Source organism: Gymnogyps californianus, chromosome 15 (assembly GCF_018139145.2).
Source record: "Gymnogyps californianus isolate 813 chromosome 15, ASM1813914v2, whole genome shotgun sequence".
Taxonomy (NCBI): Eukaryota; Metazoa; Chordata; class Aves; order Accipitriformes; family Cathartidae; genus Gymnogyps; species Gymnogyps californianus.
In genome coordinates this window covers 15,708,034-15,730,752 of record NC_059485.1, presented here as the reverse complement: position 1 = coordinate 15,730,752, position 22,719 = coordinate 15,708,034, and the positions used below count along the sequence as shown (strand labels likewise).

Genomic DNA, 22,719 nt, shown 5'->3' with positions numbered 1-22,719 from the left:
TACCTCTGTGTGTTTTATGCATCAGGAATAGATAAACATGTGGCTATATTTTTGGTTTAGCCTTATGTTATCAAGAATACTTTTAGGTAGTCACATAAACATAATTCTCATCATTCTGTTTTTACTGCACCCATCTCTCTCCATAGTTTGTCCAGACTATGGCTGGTTTAAAAAACCAAACAAACAGAAAAACCATTGAAAGGGTCTTTGACTATCACTGCCGGTCTTGCAGATTTTTTGCCCTTTTTGAGCTGTGAGTTCTGGAAGTCTCATATGTGCAATAATGTAATACATGTAATGGTATTGCTCAGTCTTTGTACTTCGGGCAGTTTGATCAGTGTTACTGCAGGTAAAGATACACATTTTAACATTGTTTGTAGTAGCATGAAATAAGAGGTGTTCCAAGAAAGCAATAGAGATAAATTATACTAGGTCATGATAAAACCCGTGGTCATTATTACAAAGAAATATTTTGACAGCAATTAGTGGTGTTTGTAATTACAGTAGTACTACTCTAATATGAGGAGAGGCTTGGTAGTCTGGCAAAGCGCTGACAGTTTGATGACTTCTCTCGAAAGCTTGAAACCACTGAAGACTTTACTCATCGACTGAGTATGCACACAGTCACAATAATTGATGTGAGAGATTTTTGGTGCGTAGCACTGTAAAAATATAATTTGACTAGTTTTTTTTTCCAGAATTCTTTAAACCTAATTTAAGATAAAGAAGTAAAAACATTACTAAAACCCACTAAGGCAGGAATGAATCTCTGTCATATGTAGGCTTGGAAAGGAGGGGAGTTACATGAAAAGACCACAAATTTTTCAGGTTAAACCCTCTAAAATTGTATTTCTTTTTTGAGAATTTCCTTAGCAATTTGTGTGAAAGAGAACTGACTTTTGTTGACATTTGTGCTATGGAGGACAGGCAGTCACCACTTAGCATGAGTTCTGTGCAATCTGTAGAAAATGCCGATCATATTCGTAGCATCACCACCATTTAGGCAGTAAGATATTTTGTTTATTAACTTGGGCTTTTTTTTTTATAAATTTGTGAGAGGCTGAGGTGTTCCTAAAGGACTATTTAGTATGTTGTAGAAAACAACTTCAATTTTTATTTCTTTATTGAGCAAGTATTGAATTATGAAACAGAAAACTAAAATATTGTTAGGAATATAATCAGTGAAGTACATCACAGCTTTTTTTTTTTTCCGCTCGTACTTTCTCTCCCACAGTCCAGTTGATGTCTTCATGTATTGTTGGGACATTAATCTTGATAATGGCAATGGAATGCTACGTATTTTTGAAAAATGGATCTGAAATGAAACACTCAAGTGAAGAAGTCAATAGTGAGGTTTTGATGCCATTTGCTATATCAGCCATGTCTACATCCAGATGTCCCACCTTACTGTGATTCCATTTGTTCTTTCCCAATATTTCTTTCAGTTTCATAATGTGTTTACTGTTATACTTAATACTACAGTTTTTATGCTGAAAATATGTAAACATCTGCATGGCCTCAGTCACAGGAATGACCATTTTGAACTCAGTGGCTTACCTTATATTTAAAAAAAGTAGGCATTTATTTAAATTTTCTGGCAATTTCAATCATCATCTCAGCATAGGGGGATGATATACCTTGCAGATGATGCTTTTATCTCAAACGAGATACGGAAATGGAAGCAAAGATAGCTTGAGGATATCACAGTCTCATTCTATATTGCAGCTTGTACAATGCTCCTGTACTGTAGGGCTCAGAGGAGGCACAAAGAACTTTTTGCACAGCTTGTACAATATTTTTAATATTTTAACAGATCCGTGGCGTTTTTACCTCTGTAATACAAGGCACTTATGAATGTGGTGGTCGTTACAATCTCCATTGTACAGGTGAGAAACTGTGTATGTTTCAGTTAATATGTTGAAGTTTTATCTGTTACTGGTCTCTTGTCATCACGTTGCACGGAATACTTACTAAGGGGCATAGCCCTAAAGATAGTAAAGCTATTCTACAGAATGGTTTACCAAAGGTCCAGGACAGAGCTGAAATTAGTTCTGTTCCCACCTTTCAGCTGTCTCCCCTCATTTACAGATATAAGCATACAGAATAGAGTATCAACCAACAAACATAATGCAGAGCGCTAACATTTGGCCTTAATATTTCAAATAAGTTCTTATGCCAAGAACAGCTATTCAGTTTCAAATGCTATGGACAAATCCCTACTCTCATTCACCAAATCTCAGTATTTGTCCTCCTATCATGAAGAAAACTTCTGTGATTCCTGCATGCAAAAATATACCCTCTGTATGCCTTGGATTCCAAATGTGCTGGATGCCATTTTACTTTTGAGACAAAAATTTACTTAATTTTGACAGATCAAACATTGAAACCTCATAGAAAATTATTTTCACAGGACTTTACAGTATTCTTCATTTTACAGTGAATATTTCCAGAAGATTATTCTTTGCAGTGAATACCGTATATCCTATGTACTCATTCTTGACTGTACTTTTGGTGTAGTTGGTTGTACTTTTCCCTTCTACACAAAGCTTCACTCTTGACGTTACATCAAATGTTTTTCTACTCCTTGAGTATCTTCTGTATCTACTTCACAGAGTACAGTCTGTGCTTTGCGCTCCATTCTTCCTAAGATTCTTTTCCTTTAGAAAATTGACCCAGGGCACCTTGCTTCCATCCTGCTCTTGTCACAGAGACACATTCCCTGGCGACACCGGGCCACCTTTCCATCACAGCAGTGGCACTCCTAAGAGGAAAAGTGAATCAATGAGAATCTTAACACAAATCTGTCATGAGGCTGGTGATTGTGATGGCGTTGACTGCCAGGTTTAAGCACCGTGATTTCAGATGTAGACATCCTAGGGCCTGGTGTCAGGTGGCTGCTCCTGAAGAGAAGAGAGCCAGGAGCTGAGACCGTGCCTTCCCCCATGGGGCACAGCCCCACTAGGTCTAAACATGGAGGGCAGAGCCAGGCCCTGGAAACAGGGTCTGTCCATTGACAGCCTCAAGTGAGGTGGTGAACCAGGCCCAGGATCTGTCTGGGGAGTCCAGTCAGGAGCAGCAGTTGATTGGGACAGAGAGAGGACAGAGACAAGGTGACAACGTGGGTCTAAAGTCCACAGAGGAAACAGAACTAAAAGACAGGCTGGAGAGAAGATGCAATGTAGATCTAGGGGGTCGACCCAGGAGACACATTGCCTATAACCCATGTCTGAGGTCCATCTAGGGCTGGAGATGGGTGACCTCATGGTATAGTTTAGGCCAGGGGCCAGAGCTGAGAAATATTATTGTTTTCCATTGTGATGATAAGAAACCCTGTTCTGTCAGATATTCATTAGAATGATCACATTCCAAAAGAATAGCAATAATAAGGTGATGCTCAAGACTTATGATTAAATTTAATGGTAAAAAAGTGCAGCTAGAAATGCTCAGTAAATGGTTTCAATCTACCTCTTCTAAGGCTAATCAATGCAATGAGATTATCTACGTTGAGTATGCTAGAATAAATATCAAATATAGTTTATCATATTCCAGTTGCATTTCTTTCTTTCTCCTTTCCTCTTTTTTTAGCCTGATTTTTCTAAGGATTTCCTTTTAGTGCCTATGAACATCTCCTTTTGACAGACAGTGCAAATTAAAAGATATGGCTAGGCAAAGGAAACTGGAACCCAAATATGCCCCCTGGGTTTTCATTTACAGTTAGAAGCTACAGACACAATTACTACTGACAGAAATTCAGAAGCCAGTGGCAGAGTGCATGTGGCAGTAGACTCATGCCAGGCAGTAATTGGGAAGATTATTTTTAATCAGAGCATATCCTACAGCCCAAACATTAGAAATCTCTTGTAAGGCTGACAGGAAATTAAACTGAGACCAAACAAAAAAGCCTCAAAATAGAAGTAATATGGTTAAAAGTCTAATGATGGCAAAACTCACTGCTTATTGTATTTGGCTGTTATCTAAAGGGAATGACTTTTAACTTGCAGCAACAGATATCATTGTTTAATTGCATTTTTAGAACAGAATTAAAATAAAAAAATGTCAGATTAGATCAATTTATACATAGGCTTTTGATAAAGGTGTGAAGCAGTAGGTGTTAAGTCAGGCTTAGTAATTTTGTATATGTGTTAGTAGTAATTTTTATTATTGCTTTGGGTTTTTTCTTTTTTTTTTCCTTTCTTTTTTTTAATTGAATTTAATACAATGCTTAAGGGAGCTACTTCTATGGAAAAAATAATATAGTGTCTGGGATACTCTTGGAATGCCTGGGTATGGTAACTATTTATGAAGCCTGAATGGCCTGGGGCTGTCTTTCTCAATGACCCTGCAGAATAACCTCTGCTTGTTTGCGCTGCCTGAGCTGACTGCCCTGAGGGACAAGAGACCAGGGTATTCTCAGTACTTGCCTATGCACCTGAAATTTTCACCTGAAAACACAACTTTCCCATTAAGTGAATCTTAAAACATCACCTTTGCCAGACTTTTACATACATACTTAGCAGGACTTCTATTTGATTCTCAAGTTTTCCGTTTCTCAGAAAAGGAGGACTGGAGCACTGCAGAATGGTAGCTCTGCTGTTGATCTGAAGGAGGGTGTTGCTGTTCTTGTATATGCCTGTCACATACAAATGTTGTAGTACCAGATACAAGCAAAATGTTGCTAATTGTATATTTATTTCTATATGATAGGAGTGTAAAACAGGAGCCTACTTCATGTTTGCTAAGATATATGACAGTTGTGGAAAAGAAAATTTAGCATTAAAAATGCCTGTCTTATGTTTCTCCACAAGGCTGCTTTTAGCTGTGTGGACAGTCTTAATGACACTTCATGTCAGTACAAAGAATAATAAGGTATAATGTCAAAGTCCATCATAATCAACTAGGTTATCTTGAGGCTTGTAAATAGGATTTTATCAGAATGTAGGTTTTTTTCCACAGAATTATTATCATTTTCAGCTATATTTCCTTCTACTGAAAATTGCTTCATATAATCATGTGAATATGACTGACAAATCTTGCTTGTTGTTTAGATATTGCCTGAGCAGCTAGATAACAAAGTATACTTCGTAGCATATGCAGTTTCTGCAAAGTGGTCTACACGAGACCTGGAAATACAGTAATGTACTGTGTTATAGGTGATGGAACTTCATCATTGTCTGTGTGGTTTGCAAGAGCCTCCGGGTGCACTGCACAAGGAACTTTCCTTAACTGGCTTGTGTTACGTAGGACAGCTACACTGGTTCAGGCAAACTAGTATACGGACTGGATATTTCTTTGGTTGGAGAGAAATCTTTACAAACTCTTGTAAAGTTTGTAAATGTGCCACTCTTCCTTTTGTCCAACAATATCGTAAGAAAGTACCTTCAGTGGTGGTACGGAGTAGAGAGCTGTGGGTGGAGCTCCACTCTCGTTTTGGCAGGTGCTTTTAGACTGTTTTGAGGGAATCCTCTCTTCACTTGTCATATTCAGATTGCTAAACATTTTAAATAATGTTTGCAGTCAGAGCATAAAACTTTAATATTTCTACGTGGAGGAAATTAGAGAGGGGTTATACAGTACTGTAAAATTAGGCAAAATGAATAATTACTCATTGGTTAAATACAGCCAAATTAATTGTTTTAGAGGTAACTTTTTACAGTTTCTCATGCATTTGCTGTGATTTAAAACAGCAGTACTTTGTAAATTACATACAACAATATAGTCTTATTTTTTCCTGGAGTTGCATATATTCTTAAAATTCTGTACATCTTATTTCTGTGTGCATTCTGAGTTTCCTCAGTCACTAGAGTGTGCAACTGCAGGATAAATAAGGAATATTAGCAGTAGCAGTTGGGAGTATAATGTTTCTAAAATTAATGATAGGTAACATTATGCTAAACAGAAAGTCTGCTAGGACTGAGTGGTCAGATACAAGTCTTTCAGAAAAGGAAAATTAATGTACTGTAACCTCAATGAGGTAGCATTTTAATCAGTATGAAGTTTATAAAGTGAGAGCTTGCATTTGAAAAATCACAGTGATTTCAAATTGTGAAACACAAGTACCCCTGATGGAGAAAACCTGAGAGACTTAATTTTCAATTATTCAATTCAGTTTTGTTGACCATGAGTAAGTTTCACTGTGGCATTACAAGGTGGTCTTAAATCCAATGTCATCTTTGAAAAAGTGGGCTAATTACTTAAAAAATACTTCTCCTTAGAGATTTTTAAGGAACTCTCAATACCATTGATTTACCTTGTGTTGTACTCGGAGATACCTTTGATCTCACACAAAGAAACACTACCCAGAAAGGATAAGATGCAGTAGTTTTAATGTATAGTTTACGGGCATATGCAGCCTTCCTATGTGGGCTGCTTTTTCTATAGTATTTTTAAATGTATATGGTTCATTTTATTTCATAAATAAAAAGAAACTTGTGTTTTCAGCTTAGAAATTGATTACCGTGGGGGTGTTTTGGCGGTAAGACAGTTGCAATTACTGCTAGGAGCTTCGGTTGTGAAGTTGGATCTTAGTTTGAAAGATACTGTCCTGGTGATGGTCCCTGCTCTAAGGAGACCAAAACGCAAGTATGTTTTCTGTTGCTGATTGTCACTTGTTCAGATTCTGAAGTTGTTGGAGTCTTTTATCAGTATGTGCAATAGTTGCAATATTACCTGACATGCTTATAGAACATGTACCTTTTTGGTACTGGTTCTTCTTGTTGTTTATCTCCAACTGCATTAGAGACAGCCACTACTGATTTTTGATTTACTGATTTTTTTATTATTATTATTTTTTGTTTAAAATGGAATCACATATAAGGAAGAACATATTTTGTGAAAAATATTCAATATATTTACTGTTTGGAATTTTATTGAAGTGGATAAAAAGTATATTAAATTTGTCTATGGAGTGTTTTGGTAATACATAGACCTAGGTGTGTATTTTCTTTGAAGACTCAAAATATGTACAGAGCTTCTATTTTCAAGAGTATTTGTATCAGAGAGTGTATACTACCACTTGCACATGGAAATGAAAAATGCATGTAGGGAGAATCTGTTATGAAAAAGATGGCTAAGCTTACTGTACCTTCTAAACTTCAATGAATAATTCAGTAAAATATTACATGTCACCAGCTGCTCATCAATAAGAAAAAGTGGCATGGAACAAAATGTTATCCTATTCTAATTCCCAGCTATGTGCGTGTATAATATATTTTGGATGGCCCCTTTTGTTTGTTTTATGATCATTTTTCTTTTGCAAAATTGCTTGAAGTTTTCAATTGAAAAATACACAAAAAGTAAATCACAGTTCTGTGTTCCTATTGAAACAGAAACTTGTACCGAGGAAAATTTTGAACCATGGCATAGTAATTGCATGTAAGTTCATAATGCAAACATAGGATGTAGGGTTCAAATAAATTGCAAGCTGCCTTGAAATTTTTACTGTCCATTGAATGATTAATAAATAAATAACAAAATGCTTGTTGGTATTTGTGAATCAATAAGCAGATTTTGCTGTTCGGCTTTGTACTACAATAAAAATGCAATTATGACCCAATAATGTATGCAACCCTTCTTCTGAAAGACCAAATAATGCATTATCAATTTTATTTTTTGTTACAACACTTTGAATCTTAAAGCCTACCTTCAGCCTTCCATGGGTGCAGGGCACAAATATGATCTCCTTTAAATCTCTCATTTACAGTAAGAATGTATTTTTCTTTTCTTAGGAAACTACACAGAAGCCCCATGCAAGTGGTGCCTTTTGTTTCCATGATCAGAGCCTTCTTTCAGTAAGTGCACTGATTGTTGTTGTTGTTTGTTTATTTTATTTTCCTTGGAATTTGACTGAAATCTCTGTTGTGCTGTCATAATGAATAAAGAAATACTTTGGACTTTACAACTTGCCATGCTGATGCTGGATCGCAAGACTAATAGACCATAAGTACAAGATCTGATATGTTTTAGTCTTCAGTGAACAACAACTTCCTAGTGACATGCTTAGAAAAATAATCTTCCCCGTTTCTGGCTGTAGGTTAAAGTGCTTTTTTTTCGTATTTCCCTGTTACATGTTAGGGTTATGTCACTATCGTGTTTATTTTACCTTTGGCTGATTCTGTCAGAAAGAAATTACTTTGTATATAGATTAGTCACAGACACTTTTTTACCTTAGAACAACTATGGATAATTCACCATGCTTTCTTTTTTAAATGCACCCATAATGTCAGAATAGGGAATATCATGAATTAAGCTTCATAATTTATAGGACATGTGAAAAAAGTATTTGTGCTGATTCATTTTTCGCTTTTTTCCTTCCTGAGAAGAGGCTTTCACATCCAAACTATTTGTTGCTCTTTCATACTTGGAATTTATTTTTTCTAGTAAAGTTTTCCGTTTTAACACATACTTAGTAGAACCAATATTGATTAAGCACTTTTTAATCAGGATATAACTTTCTATACTTATAATAATAAATACAGAAGTGTCAGAAAAAAATAAGTTTATCATTCTTGGTAGGTGTGTATTTGGTACTTCTCAAACAATTTTTAATAATCTTCTGCTTAAAACAATCTGCAATGCTCTAAAATTTTCTATTGGGTAATAAGCATGGCTTGTTCTGTATTGGGCTGACTGAATATATTTATGTTTTATATACATTTATAATTATACTTTTCTTTGTCTGTGTAGAAAGTAAAAAGTTGCACTTCTGTATTGACAAAATAATATATTAGATTCACTTTTTTGTTCAAATGTGTTAATATTAGTAGTTGAGTTCTGCTTCAACACACAAAGTTTGGTGTCACTGAAAAAATTAGACATACAGTCCGTGTTAGAAATAAGAGTTTTACATTTATTCTTCTACACTGGACACAATCTTCCTCTTAATGTCTTTGAAAAAAGATTTCATTATTTCAAAAAGACTGCCTGACTTACAGGATTAAAAAAAAAAAAAAAAAAGCCTGTTCATCTTGAGGACAGACTTAAATCAATTCTGTAGTGCTCAGCATGCTTGTTGCTTTTAGCTTTTCCTCTGTCACTGTTGTGGTTTAACCCCAGCCGGCAACTAAGTCCCACACAGCCACTTGCTCACTCCCTCCAGTGGGACGGGGGAGAGAATCGGAAGAGTAAAAGTGAGAAAACTCATGGGTTGAGAGAAAGACAGTTTAATAAGTAAAGGAAAAGCCATGCACATGCAAGCAAAGCAAACCAAGGAATTCATTCACCACTTCCCAATGGCAGGCAGGTGTTCAGCCATCTCCAGGAAAGCAGGGCTCCATCACGTGCAACAGTGAGTTGGGAAGACAAACACCACCACTCCGAGCATCCCCCCCTTCCTCCTTCTCCCCCCAGCTCTCTATGCTGAGCACGACGTCCTATGGTCTGGAATATCCCTTTGGGCAGTCGGGGTCAGCTGTCCCGGCTGCGTCCCCTCCCAACTCCTTGTGCACCCCCAGCCTCCTCGCTGGTGGGGTGGGGTGGGGAGCAGCAAAGGCCCTGACTCTGTGTAAGCACTGCTCAGCAGGTACAAAAACATCCCTGAATTATCAACCCTGTTTCCAGCACAAATCCAAAACATAGCCCCATACTAGCTACTACGAAGAAAATTAACTTTATACCAGCCTAAACCAGCACAGTCACGAACAGTATTTTCTATCACAGAATAACCTTACAGCTCTTAGCAGCATTTGATGCAATTGACAGCTGTTGTTAGAAAAATTCTGGTAAAAATTGCAAGAATGAGGTTGGGGTTTCTAACCCATGGGAGACAGTGGTCCCTGAGATAATTACTGGCATGTTTTTAGGGAGCTAACGTGAATTTGACTGCGAATATAGTGCTTCAGTATCTATAAATGTAGTTGAAGGAAAAGCTATGCATCTTCCTTCAACAAGCTAAAGCAGAGATTTGGGATATATGACAAGAAAGAAGAAGAAAATACTCATTTGGAATTTTGGGAAGGTTTAATGATGCCAAATCTCAATGTGCATAATTGGTTTTATTATTTTCCCTTGTGATCATAACCTAACCAGCACAATGAATATCAATCAACTTCTAGGGCTAAGAGGTCATTTTTTTACCACGCTCAGACTGAAGTCCAGCATGTTGCCTGGTAACAGTCTATGTAGATGAGTTGGCTCTTAAGTACACCATATGGCTGGGCGTTATGCCCTATTCACCCGTGACATGGTGTACACATGTAGTACATTACTGATTATAAACTGGTTTGTCCCATTCCCTTATTTAGAAGAAGCATTTAAAAATAGCAATACCAGTCCAACACAGACGTGTTAAGATTCTGGAATTGTACATAATAAAATAAATATCTGTCACAAGTGTCAAAAACCTCATGTAATAATCACGGTAAATTTTGTGTTCAGTATGCTTCAGTTGAATTTCAGGATAATTTCTAGCTATGGTCACTTTACAGTATTTTTCTATTTCATTTTGGTAGATAGATATGTTGAGGTAAGTCTAGTTTTAACAGTTTAATTACAGAGAAATCCTGGATTTTAAAATTCAATTTTGTAGCCTATGGATTTATTTGGCATTTGACCTTCTCTTAACTGTGCAATAATGTCTACAGTATTCAACCAAAGCTGCAGTGCATTGAGCAAACCAGTAAACAAAGTAATAAAGGACAGCTCCAGAAAACAACTAAAAATAAACATGACAGGCAAAGGAGATAGAATTGTTCCAAATACACAATGGGAAATCAAGCACAAAGAGTGACTGCAAGAAGTTTGTAGCAGAAGTGGACATAAAACCTAGATCAGCAGAATCCTCACTCATTCCCTTAACGGGAGCATTTCTCCCGTTCCATTGTCACGAACTGGAATTCATTAAGGTGGGAATACTGCAGAGTGCAGTGTTAGGCGATAGCACGTGCCATGATCTCCATGCTCTGGCTGTTATATGCCAGTTAAAATTGAAAGACAAGAAGTGGGATGGATCTTGTGTGTAATGACAATGATCTGCACAGGTAAATTTGGAGGATCATTGAGTGGTTCCCAGTTCAGAAGGCTGGACAGGTAGCAGTGGTTACGTTGCATTTCTCTGTGTCTAGCTTATTTGGAAAGATGAATTGTCATGCTTAGCCCTCCCCTACACAACTCCCTTGCCTAAAGCTATAATTCTTTGGCAAAGAAGCCATTTCGCTTTGGCATTCCACCTAAGTTCTCTGAAAACAGTTCAGAAAAAAAGTAGAAGAAAGCTGTTACCTTTCCATGTTTTGCAGAAAGCTTATACAATTGCTTTTTGAGAGAAAAGTTCTGCATACTTGCCCATTCTATTGTTTTTTCTTAATCTTCAGATTGTATATAGTTGTTACATAGCTTGATAAACATACCGTAGTTAAGCGATCTCATTGTTTTATTACTAATATGTTTCCTTGGCTAGAAATTTTTAAGGTAGTAGAGAAAGGATGAGACAGACAGTGGTGCCGCTCCATGTTAATTTGATAATTGCATCCTTTGGAGGATCTGCCATGATTATCCGCATTTTAAACCCCAGTGGATGTAAATGCATGGTAAATGCATGTATGCAAATATGCTGTCGATCTCAAAACAGTCTTATCTTCACCACTTCTACAGTCTGTCAGTGACACAAAACTAGTTGTCGTGCTGTAAACGCCTATAAAGCCATTGAAAGAAAGGCATTTAAAACCCTTTTCTCTAATTTTAGAGCTGTATTTGCCTTTGAATTGTAAACATGTTGAAATAAGTAACAGAAAAATAGCTATTACTGCATTGAAAATATTTTATTATTGAGGATTATGGGTCCTTTTTCCCCCTCATTAAACACATCTTTGAAAATTGTTAATACAATAAATCTATTTTCCAAAACAACATAGCATGCCACGGAGGAATCTGAGGAGTTTAGTATGATCTAGGGATTTCTACCTGAAAGGCATGAACAAAATAAGTGTGAAAGAGAGCTGTTATAAAATATCATAATTCTCTTAGAAATAAAGCAGTATTATAACCTTTTTCTAATAAATGTGTAAGGAAAAAAGATTTGAATGATTGTATTCTTATTTATTCATCTCTCTGTATTCTAATGTAGTCTGATAGTATTAGTCTAGAGAGTTGAATATTTTTAAAATTGCAGCACTGGATTACTGATATCTGTGAATTACAATAAAAAAGGGTTGAAGAACGGTAGTTAGATAACGTAAATGAAGCAGTAAGTTCTGCTCCATTGCTTCATCTGAGCTAGGATGGGGAACTGTTCAGTTGTTCGTGTCTGCTCCACTCTCATATTATTCATTGTTGTTTTGCGATATCTTCAAATATCTTCAACAGTTATTGTAGGAATTCATTAAGGACCAGAAGCAGCGAGGCATTTACATGCTCCTAATGATAAGCAGGAAAATATTCTCGTGGATTTTTTTTCTTCAGAAAAAGCTTAACTAAGGTAGCTAAGCCTGACCTGTGTTTGAATGTTTTCTAGTGCTGGTGCAAAGTAATTCAGTTTTAGGTGGTTGATTTGTAATGCTACTTTTCCATTAGTTAGACACATGTTTAGTTAGATATGATCTTTAACTTTTTCCTGCATAGGGAACTAAATATATTACCTTTGTTTAGTTTTGTGGGTTTGATTTTTTTTTTTTTTTTAAGTCTGCGTGTTCCAAGGTTTACCTTATTTCATTTCCCGTAGGGGAAGAAAATGTTGTTTTCTTTAGTTGGATGTCATTAATTTGAAGTTTATATCAATAAAATCTCTAAGAATCTGAGACAGAAAGAGGTATGTGGTAGCAGGTATACATGAATCACTGTTAAACCACTGCTGTAATTTATGATTACCTAAATTGTAAAAGGGCAGGGGTTTGTGTTTGTACAAGCTACAAACCAGAATATCAGTGGTCTACTTCTGATTTTACAGGTCGTTATGCTGCTCGTTTCACTTACATCACGATCTTCCTACATAAATTAAGGAAGACCCTGTCCTTGGTTAGATTGTGCTTAATCACTGATGCAGATAATTATGTATGTATTTATTTGAGCATCTAAAGAATGTAGAAGTTACTCTCTCAAAGCAGATTCAAGAGCATAAGGCTTACTGAAATTGAATAGGACATTTTGAAAACAAGAGATGGACTCCTAACACAAGTGTTTTTTTGGAAATACTGCCCTAGATTATTTTGAACTATAACTCCGTAAGTAAAGTTAGCTTTGTAATTCTCTCTTGGTTATATACAACTGTACATGTAAAGAAATATCTTAACAATTTCTTCTTTTCTCTTTCCTCTCTTTTAAGAATGCAGTCAATATTTCTTTCTGATGGATTCCTCTGTGAATTTTCTAAATCCTCCATCTTTGTAAGTGGTGTTTTGAGTCTGCCAAGTGAAAGCTATAGGGGTTGAATATAGATTAACCTTAGGATCTGAATTTACTGTACGTAGCAGCCTGTTTTCTGACACTACTGAGATATTATCTCCATAAACATTATATTGCAGACATTTTCTTAGTCATTATGAAAATTTTCACATGCATGTAAACACTTAGCTTAGAATACTTCCATTGGCAATTGTATGCAGTCTGGATATTCTCCAGATTGCAGCATTAAGATGTTTTTGATCAAGTTCATTTCCATAGCGTTGTGGCATTTAAGAGAGGTCACGTACCAAAATTCGTATGAGATTAGTATGTGTTATTATCTCTTTATTACAGAAGGAGAAGCCAGAAAATTGAACAGCCTGACTGATGTGCCAGGAGAAGGAGTATAGCAGAGCTAGGATTTGAATTCATATTTCTCAAATCCCAAATCATTGCCTCTGTTACTGGGCCATCTTTCCTCCTGCTCTCCCTCTAATCCAATACCTTTTATTGTTAATGATTTTTACATTTAACGAGTGAAAAAGAACTTACAATTTCATGCTCTCTCCTGTCTCATAAAAAATTGAAAATTTTCCTCAAGAAAATCATGCAATTATTAGTAAAGTCCTATCAGCATAGCTCAAAGCTAATTGAAATTTAACAGTCCTCATGATGATCTGGGTCATGTCAAGGGTGTTAGCATTCTTTAATGAAGATATACACTTGATCCTTTTTTCTTTTTCTTTGAGGAGCTTACAGACTTCTGTAACTTTTTCTGATAATGCTAATTATGCAAAGTGAAGGTACAGGCATTGGGTAGTTCCCCACTTGGGTAGTTCAGTATAGCAAATGTTGTTAACTGTAGCAATGATATTCTGAGCTTTGGGGTGTGTTGGCAGCCCAGGATTCCTGGAGGATTCATTTCTGTGTTGCTGTGTGTTGCTACAGCTTCAGCACAGTTGCTGCCTGAGCATGGCTAGTTCGGGTAGGGCTGTCTTAGGGAGCGGCAAAGCCAGGAGCCTGCAGCAGTGCATGCATGCAGAATTTTGCAATAAATGCTTGGCCTATATTCAATAGGTCAGACCTATAGTCGATGGGGAATCACTCTGTCCCTGCACATGATGCAGTCATAGTTGATCTAATGCCACAATGTTTGGCTTTTTGTGCGTTGTGTGTTGGATCTGAGATCCTGCTGAGCTATGTCTGGACGCAGCACTGAGCACAGGTGTGATAGCGTATTATTGTTTCTGTGGGGGAGTATCTTTACTGCTACTGTTCGTGGAAATGAACAGGAGTTTCAGATTGTGGTAATTGGATTAGATGTGGGGAAAATTTAATTTCCTTTTTTTTTTCTATTACATTTGAGGTTAGTTACTGAGTTGACAAGTCTGTGTTGTAACGCGTGTAGCTTGTACACAACCAATAAATAACATGTTATGTGATAATTTTTACTGATCCTGAAAGGTATGTTAGAAATCATATAACTGATGGCTCTTTAAATTTTGAATATGGGATGGCAGTTTGAAATTGTATCTTCAGCGAGGAAGCAGATTGCTGGGAAATAAGAACAAATCTGTTGAAGTAAAATGAAATGTTTATCCTTATTCTACATAGTTTGAGATTTAAAAAGATGAAACAGCACGTGAGTTTGACAGAATCCATTTGTATTTGGCAACATTTACTCTTCCTTGAGGATTGTTTACTGCCTTCAGAAATTGAACTGTACCTCTCAGAACTGCTTGTGACTGTGGACCTTTCTAGAAGCTCACTAGCGACTATGGGAGTGTTCTAGCACTGATCACTGGGATTTAGCAATTTGGGATTTCTCACCGGCTAGTTAAGCCTATATCTTTTACAGTATTGAAATACTTTTACATCTGTTAATGCATTAATGAGGGAGATCTGTCCGTGACCTACCAAAATCATTGCACACTGATCATACAGGGCAAACTTCGGCAGATTGATCAAAGAACAGAGTTCTTGTCTGTGTATGCAGAGGGAGGAAAGCTGCCTGTACCACTCTGTGACAGATGGTATGCTGACATGTTTTAACTTCACTCTAAAGAAGCAGTTGGCCAAGTGCTTGTTAGATGTGGCAGGTCTCAGAGACCAGCACACAAGTCATATTCAAGTACCATGTGCTGTATTTCAGTCTTGGATGTATCTTGTTTATACTAGAAAAGTCCAGAAACCCATTTACCTGTATGTGGTGGGTTGACCCTGGCTGGCAGGTCAGCCCCCACCCACCAGCTTGCTCCCTACCCCCAGTGCGATGGGGGAGAGAATCGAAAGGGTAAAAGCGAGGAGGAAAAAAAAAAAAAAACCAACAAAAAACTTACGGATTGAGATAACACAGTTTAAGTGAAGCAAAGCTGTGTGCACAAGCAAAGCAAAATGAGGAATTCATTCACTGTTTCCCATTGGCAGGCAGGTGTTTCGCCGTTTCCAGGAAGGCAGGGCTTCATCACCTCTAACTCGAAGACAAATACCATGACCATGAATGTTCCCCCCTTCTTCCTCCATTCCGTGAGCTTTTATTGCTGAGAACATCATATGGTCTGGAATATCCCTTTGGTCAGTTCAAGCCAGCTGTCCTGGCTGTATCCCCTCCCAGTTTCTTGTGCACCCCCAGCCCACTGGTTGGGGAGGGAGAGGGAGGAAAAGGCGGGGGGGGGGGGGGGGGGGGGGGGGCGGGGAGGGAAGAGGAAACTTGGACACTGTGCAAACGCTGCTCAGCAAGAGCCTGACAATAGCAATAACACTGGTGTGTTTTCAACACTGTTTTAGTCACAAATCCAAAACACAGCACCATGTGGGCTGCTATGAAGAAAATTAACTCTGGCCTAGCCAGACCCAATACACTGGGTCATCATCTTCACTGTGAAGTTTCTTCTTCCTTCATCTGCACCCCAGAGGAACAAAGTTTTATGAGCACATCTGGAAAAGAGACAAAGTGGTGCAATAGAAACACTGGAGGGGTGGTGGTTTTGTTTGTTTGAGGGTTTGGGGTTTGGTGTGGTTTTGGTTTTTTTTTTTCCTTGAGGGATATTTTGCACAGCTAAATGACCCAGTTAAAAAAAAATATATATATTGAGTCTACACTGAGAGAAGATTGATCTGAAATCCTTCACAAATTATGTTTTTATCAAGACCAAGTTGTCATGTGCTATTGATTTTTAGATCTGCACAGTCTACAAGTAATAAAAGTTGCAGAGCCAAAATAATTTAAGGTGGTTTTCTGTCTTTTGTATAAGCCAGGTTAGGATATTGAAGTACAAATCAATTGCTTTGCCACTCAGATTCCTTGAAACCTAAGAGAAAATTTCAGCATGAGTTATGGTTTCCAAATGTTTGTATTTTCTGGTTCAGAGTCTTATCCTACAGGCAATAGGGCTTGTTTTGTCTGACAAGCCTTTCTGCAACTTGGTCACTAGCAGTACAACAGATAGCTATAAAGAAAGGCATTCCTACAGGAGGCAGAATCATCATAGATGACTCCTAACAGCAAAAATGTGAAATATAATTATGCAAAAATCACTTGCAAAGAGCAACATCTACACAGGATTAAATCTGAAGGTACAAGGGTAATGATGAAGGGGTAGCACTCCCATTTATTTGTGGCTGGTCTATATTCTCCTACATGCACTGATGCACGCTCTCAGAGATGATCAGTTTTGCTACTAAAACAGTGGGAATATTCAGATGATAGGAGCTGAATGTATCAGGGCAGAATCAGTTTCATAGGTGTGGCTTTGTGGCTTTGTCATTCAAGGCAGAAATTCTGAATGCATGAATTGTGGGGCTTCAAATAATATTCATCTAGAAATATTTTTTCTAGCTTTTAGCTACTGATGAACATGCTAATAAAACAAACTAAAACAGATACTACGACGAGTAATTTTATGGCAGATCAGTTTCTTATTATTGTTCTTTTATACTTGATGTTTAACTACCATAGAAAACCTGCATTTGCATAACTTGATGAATATCTTTACGGTTAGGGTTTTACTTGTGCTTTATTGTGTACCAAAGGGAGAGAGCAGTAAAATTCTTAAGAGAGTACTTGTAAAGCAGCTCTAAAGTTCACTTGTTGAAATGCTAAAAATATTTTGTATCATCTGATGTGCGGTTAAATGAAATAGAATGATTCTTTGTAGGTTTAGGGATATTTGTATCATGTTCTGGTTGTCCCTAAAAGCCACTTCAATGTAATATGATACAACTCTTTCATGATTCATATTCTTAAAGAAAATGGCCTATATTTAAATTGGCTGTGGTTGTGTCCACAATGTGTCCGCCCGATGTCAATGAGTTATTTCCTTGGGACCATTGGCCCCAAGTGGAGGCCCTTGTAAACAGCCCACTAACTAATGCTGCTCCATGATATCCAAGGACTGCCTCCATAGTTTCTTGGGAGACCTTTATTATTGTTCAAAGTGGTCTGAAAAAGTGGGGAAATTATCACACATACTGTTTTGTTTCCACCCAGTGTGGAGATTTCAGTAACAGTCTGCTCCAGGCTCACTCCCCTCCCTCTTCTTTCTGTTCGATCCCACTTCTCCTCATGGGATGTTTCTCCTGCTTCTCTCAGGTCTGGGAATGAAGTCCTACATGGATTCATGCTTCATTCCAGGTGGAGATATTGTCGGTTCCTTACGTACTTTCTGGGCTCGATGTTGAAGGAAGAGAGGGGAGAAAAACAGCATAACCCTCCCATTGCTTATAGTGTAGGGTGGAAAGAATAGAAGTCCTACAAAGTATGGAAAGGCCACCTGAAAGTATTCGAACCTGAAAATAAGGCTAATTCCATGGACTAATGTTCTCTGCAGTAAAGTCAGGAAGGTTCTCGTACACAGATCCATTCTTTGGGGGGGGGGGAGAACTGGTTGAACTGAAGTGTCAATGGAAGACCTGGAAAAAGGTTGAACTGGAAGGCAAAAAATATTTGCTGATGACACAATTATTCAAGAGAAATCACACAGAATTGCAGAAAGGTTTCACAGTATTGGGTTAGTGGCAGATGAAATAGTTGCTGATAATAGGGCATGTAGTGCAGATAGCAAATACAGGTTATACTAAGAAAAGAGGAGTTGGGTTCATTGTAAAGATAAGGAAGTCAGTGGGAAAATGCAGCCAGAACCAGAATAGAGCAGTAACCTCATACACACTTCGGTGGCAGAGCCTAGAGATTAGGCTCTTCCTCTCATCACAGAGAGGAGAAGCGATGGAGAAATTTTAAGTGCATATCCAGTGAACCAGGAGGCTAAAGTGTAATGAAAGCAGAGCCACTAGTAGTATTTCACTGGTATGAATAAACAGTGAATTTTTACAGTGAAGGGGGTTTATAGGTAGAAGTCCATAGGAATCTGTACTATTCAGTGTGTAAAAGGGACAAAATAATGACATAAATTTCTGTTGAGACAGGATTATTCAGAACAGACAAAACTAAGACTGTCTGGGAAAGTGTAGAAAGCTGAAGGATTAAGTGACAGAATAAAATTCACTTTCAGAATTTCATAATGGATGGAAATCTGTTCTCGAGGAGGGAGTGCATGACTATTATTGCTCAGAAGCCTTTCTTGGAAACATCAGATGGAGTTCTCAGAAGAATTAGTTCAATGCTTGACAGCTGTCAGAAAAAGCAGATTGAGTATTTAGCAATTTTCAGGAAAGGCATTCAGTATGGAAAATATAGGACTGTCTCTGCTGGAGTTTGCATTTGTCTTGCATGTGCTCACTGTAAGCAGTTCTGGTTACCCTATGTCTCAAAAAGGTGTAGTCCACGGTAAGGTGAAAGGAATGATCAGAGGTATGGAATAGCTTCTATACAGGGAAGACATTAAATACATGCTAGAGCTCTTTACCTTGGAAAAGAGTTGACAGGTGAGTGAAGTGAAATGGGAGAAAAGTGATAGATTGAAATTATTATTGATATCGATTTGAATATTGATGTTATAATGGTATGACTCATAAGGCAAGGATTATGGACTCAATGATCAAGCAATGACTCATGAAAAGAATGTTTTTTTCATGCTATATAATGCTGTTCTACAAAGTTTTGCCACTGGATACTTTAGATGCAAAAAATATGAGCAAGTTAAGAATAATTGTGTAAATTAATGTGCAGTATTACCTTACACAACAAAATGCAGGATATCCCTCTTTGCAAATTACTGTGTGAAAGACTGATGCTTATATTCTTTCATAAACATCTAATACTGATCATTGTTGGACAGAACGTATTACTTTCAAGTGATGCAATCCAGTAAAACAGCTCTTCTGTTCATATAGATATTTTACCAGATGTGAATCTTAATGATTATTTATTAGGACATCTGGAAAAGGGAGATTTCTTCATCAGCAATTGCCACTGTTTTCAGTACGCTGTTTGCTTGTTAGTCCTGACTTCCACCTAAAATTGTCTGGAAACATTGGGCTGCCCTGGGGGTCGTGCTGAAATTTCTCTAACATACATTCTGTAGAACTGTTTAGCAACTGTGATAGAAGACAGTTGTCTGCAAGGCTGATTCAAGCAGAATCGGAAAGCATTAGCTCATTATTTAGATATTTTAGGTCAATAACAATAGAAACTCTTAAAACTGTAATGCAGGCTTTGAAGGTTTCTTGTAGCACTGCAAAGATATCTCAACCTGTAACGTAACGTGTGGATTTCTTTTTCTGTCTGATATGAATATGCGCTGTATTTTCCACATTTTATTTGAAACTATGGGTTGTGATATTCAACGTTTTTTACATTAAGTGTGAACTTTGTATCTCTGTTTAGCTAAACAGCTTTTAAAAATAACAGCTTTCATCTCCTTACACCCATTGGCCCAGGATCTGACCTGCCCTGTTTGTAAAATGAAGGTATGGTCAGATTTGTAAAGATTCAGAAATCTCTTAACTGGAATGAATAGTCTTTTTGTCTTCAGATTGCGGAATTGTTGGGAGGATTTTGTCTTAATTATTCATAAATTCCAGTCTGTGTATATGGTACACTCACGTGAATGATTTCAGTGGAATCAGAGGTTATTTACATTAATAAAGCCGTACGTGAATACACACATTAACAGGCTTGGTGCTCTCTGGGGACAGGTGGCTTAGCAAAGCTTTACTAAAATCTTACTTTGTGCCTCTCTGGAAGTGATTTCTTTAAATTATTTTCATTCTCCTTAAACACATATGATAAGCTACGTGAGGTTGGTTGTACTGTATCTCTTGAGAAATTCAAAACATTTTCTCTGATAGTGTTAATGGAGGCTTAGAATATTTTTCGTGTGTGTACCCTTCTCTGAAAGACTCAGGATCCTCTTTCAAGGCTGCTTGCCTAAAACAAGTTAAGCATGGAAAGTCTCAGCCTAAAAATTGTGTGTTTCTGAAAGTCGCAAATGCCTGCAAACTGTCTAGGAAAAACAACTTACTGCCTTATTAGCAACTGTGTGACAGAAGAAAAAAGGTGATCATGGCATCTTTTTGTAAGATTTCTGAAGTGCATAATACTAGGTAGTAGCTACATTTTCATATTTAAGAAAAAGATTGGTTTCAGTTTCAGAAAGACTTAAAATGCAAAATAGTAATAAAATAGTCTTTTACGTCTTGGGAGTCATGTATTTCATCTGACCTCTGATGTATGGCATTAGAAATGTATTTATGAATTTAGTGTGTAGCTTTTTGTTATGTTATTTTTATATACAAAAATTGTAGTGTATCTATAAATATGTAATAGGAAATTTAAAGATAGGAATCAACATTTATGATGTTCACTGGCTTTTAAAATGTATTTGTTGAATTATGATGAAAGAAAATTGTTTAATTCTTTAAAAGTAGCAGTAGCTTTTGTTGAAAGCCATTTTCTGTTGAATTGAATCTGTTCACGTTATTTTAGATTCCAAAATGTTTTATTAAGGTTGTATGAGTGCTTTTCAAAAATACGGTGTGTTTTAAATTCAAAACACATGCTACAATCTTTAAATTTGGGTCACCTTTTATATAAACTATCTTTGAAAGCATCTAATTTGATTTTTCATATATTTTCTCTTTTTTCAGTTTTTGCTGTAAGCTTAAAATTCACTTTGACATACTTTTAATTTTTTTCTCAGTATTTGTTGTAATGAACTGCAATGGCTCAACACTTAATCAGCCTGATATTAACACCTAAAAAACCAAGAAATCCTTCTGAGTTTTTATCTATTTAAGAAATGTCTCACATTTCTGTATATATTTTCCAAATACATGCCACAAAGGATTTGAGAATGCTAGCCCAGGTTTGGTTTGATTTGGCTTTCCAGCAGACATTTAGGAAACCAAATTGCTGGACTAAACTGGTATTTGAATATGTCCTTAAGTGATGTGTTACTATTCATATTATATCTTCAGCCCTGAGATGTTCTCTATCATTTTATTTTATTCAAAAGGAGTATCTGTAAGAGATAAGAAAACAAATGAAATTTAGTAGGAACATCTGCAAGCTTATGTCCACTATACTGCTTTTGATCTAATGTGGGAGAAAAAAAACCCCAAAACATTAAAAGCAGCTTTAGTAGTATCACAAGTAGCAAAATAAAACTCACAAAGAGAAAATGTAATCTTGTAGACATTTCCTCAGTGTGCACGTGTGTGATTGGCATATCTCCAATGAATTATTTGTTGTCTCCGGTGGCCCAGAGTCCCTCTTGAGAGGGAGAACAAGACATAAAGACTTCTGCTATGAGGAAATTTCTGTTTCTTGTGTAGAACTGGAGCCTATCTCTAGCAGAGGACTTGTTTGCATCCAGAGCTGCTGGCTGTCGTCTAAGAGGCACTCGTAAGGGTGCTCTGTTCGCACAGATGCAGCGGGGAAGGTCTGAGTGCAGAAAGCACTTCATGCACTCAGCTTGGGAGATGTAAAATGCTGTTGGACTGCAAATCTGTGTTTTGAACAAAGCAGTGCGGATGGGAAAAAGAGAAGGGTAGCCTATATGAATGAGTTTGTATAGGTTCCTTTTCCAGGCAGATGAATTCCCAAGAATTCTAAACATTTCAAAATCTATTTTCCTGTCCTTACAACAGTTTATTTAGCAGACTGATACAATCAAAATGCCATCTTAGCAAAATATCTGTATACCTGAGCTTTTAGTGATTAAGGGGGTATTCATAAAGGTAAAATTTAGATTAGTCTTACTCTCAGTTTATTAGAAATAGAGGGCCTTCTATGTCATGGTTCAGAGAAAGAATTTAATTTTCTCTTTATAGGGACCCCTCCACCTCTATTGATGATAGAGGGAACCAAATGGGATTAAATTTTCTTTAGACTGAAATTAACCATTTTAAATAGCCCCCTAAATAGGTAAGAAGTTAGCATCTCGCATCTTGCCTCTGAGTGATTTCCAACAACCGCTTTATATTGTTAAGGAGAACAGTACATTAAAGCAG

At 37.1% G+C, this 22,719-nt stretch overlaps 1 protein-coding gene across 1 annotated transcript in view; it reads left to right on the top strand.

The window, feature by feature from the left end:
- The window catches only part of RBFOX1 (RNA binding fox-1 homolog 1), a 1,343,363-nt gene that overhangs the window by 551,466 nt on the left and 769,178 nt on the right, over positions 1 to 22,719 (top strand). Inside the window, exon 4 of the mRNA XM_050906339.1 lies at positions 7,725 to 7,787. Coding sequence (XP_050762296.1) covers positions 7,725 to 7,787 — 63 coding nt within the window. The remainder of the gene's footprint in view (positions 1 to 7,724; positions 7,788 to 22,719) is intronic.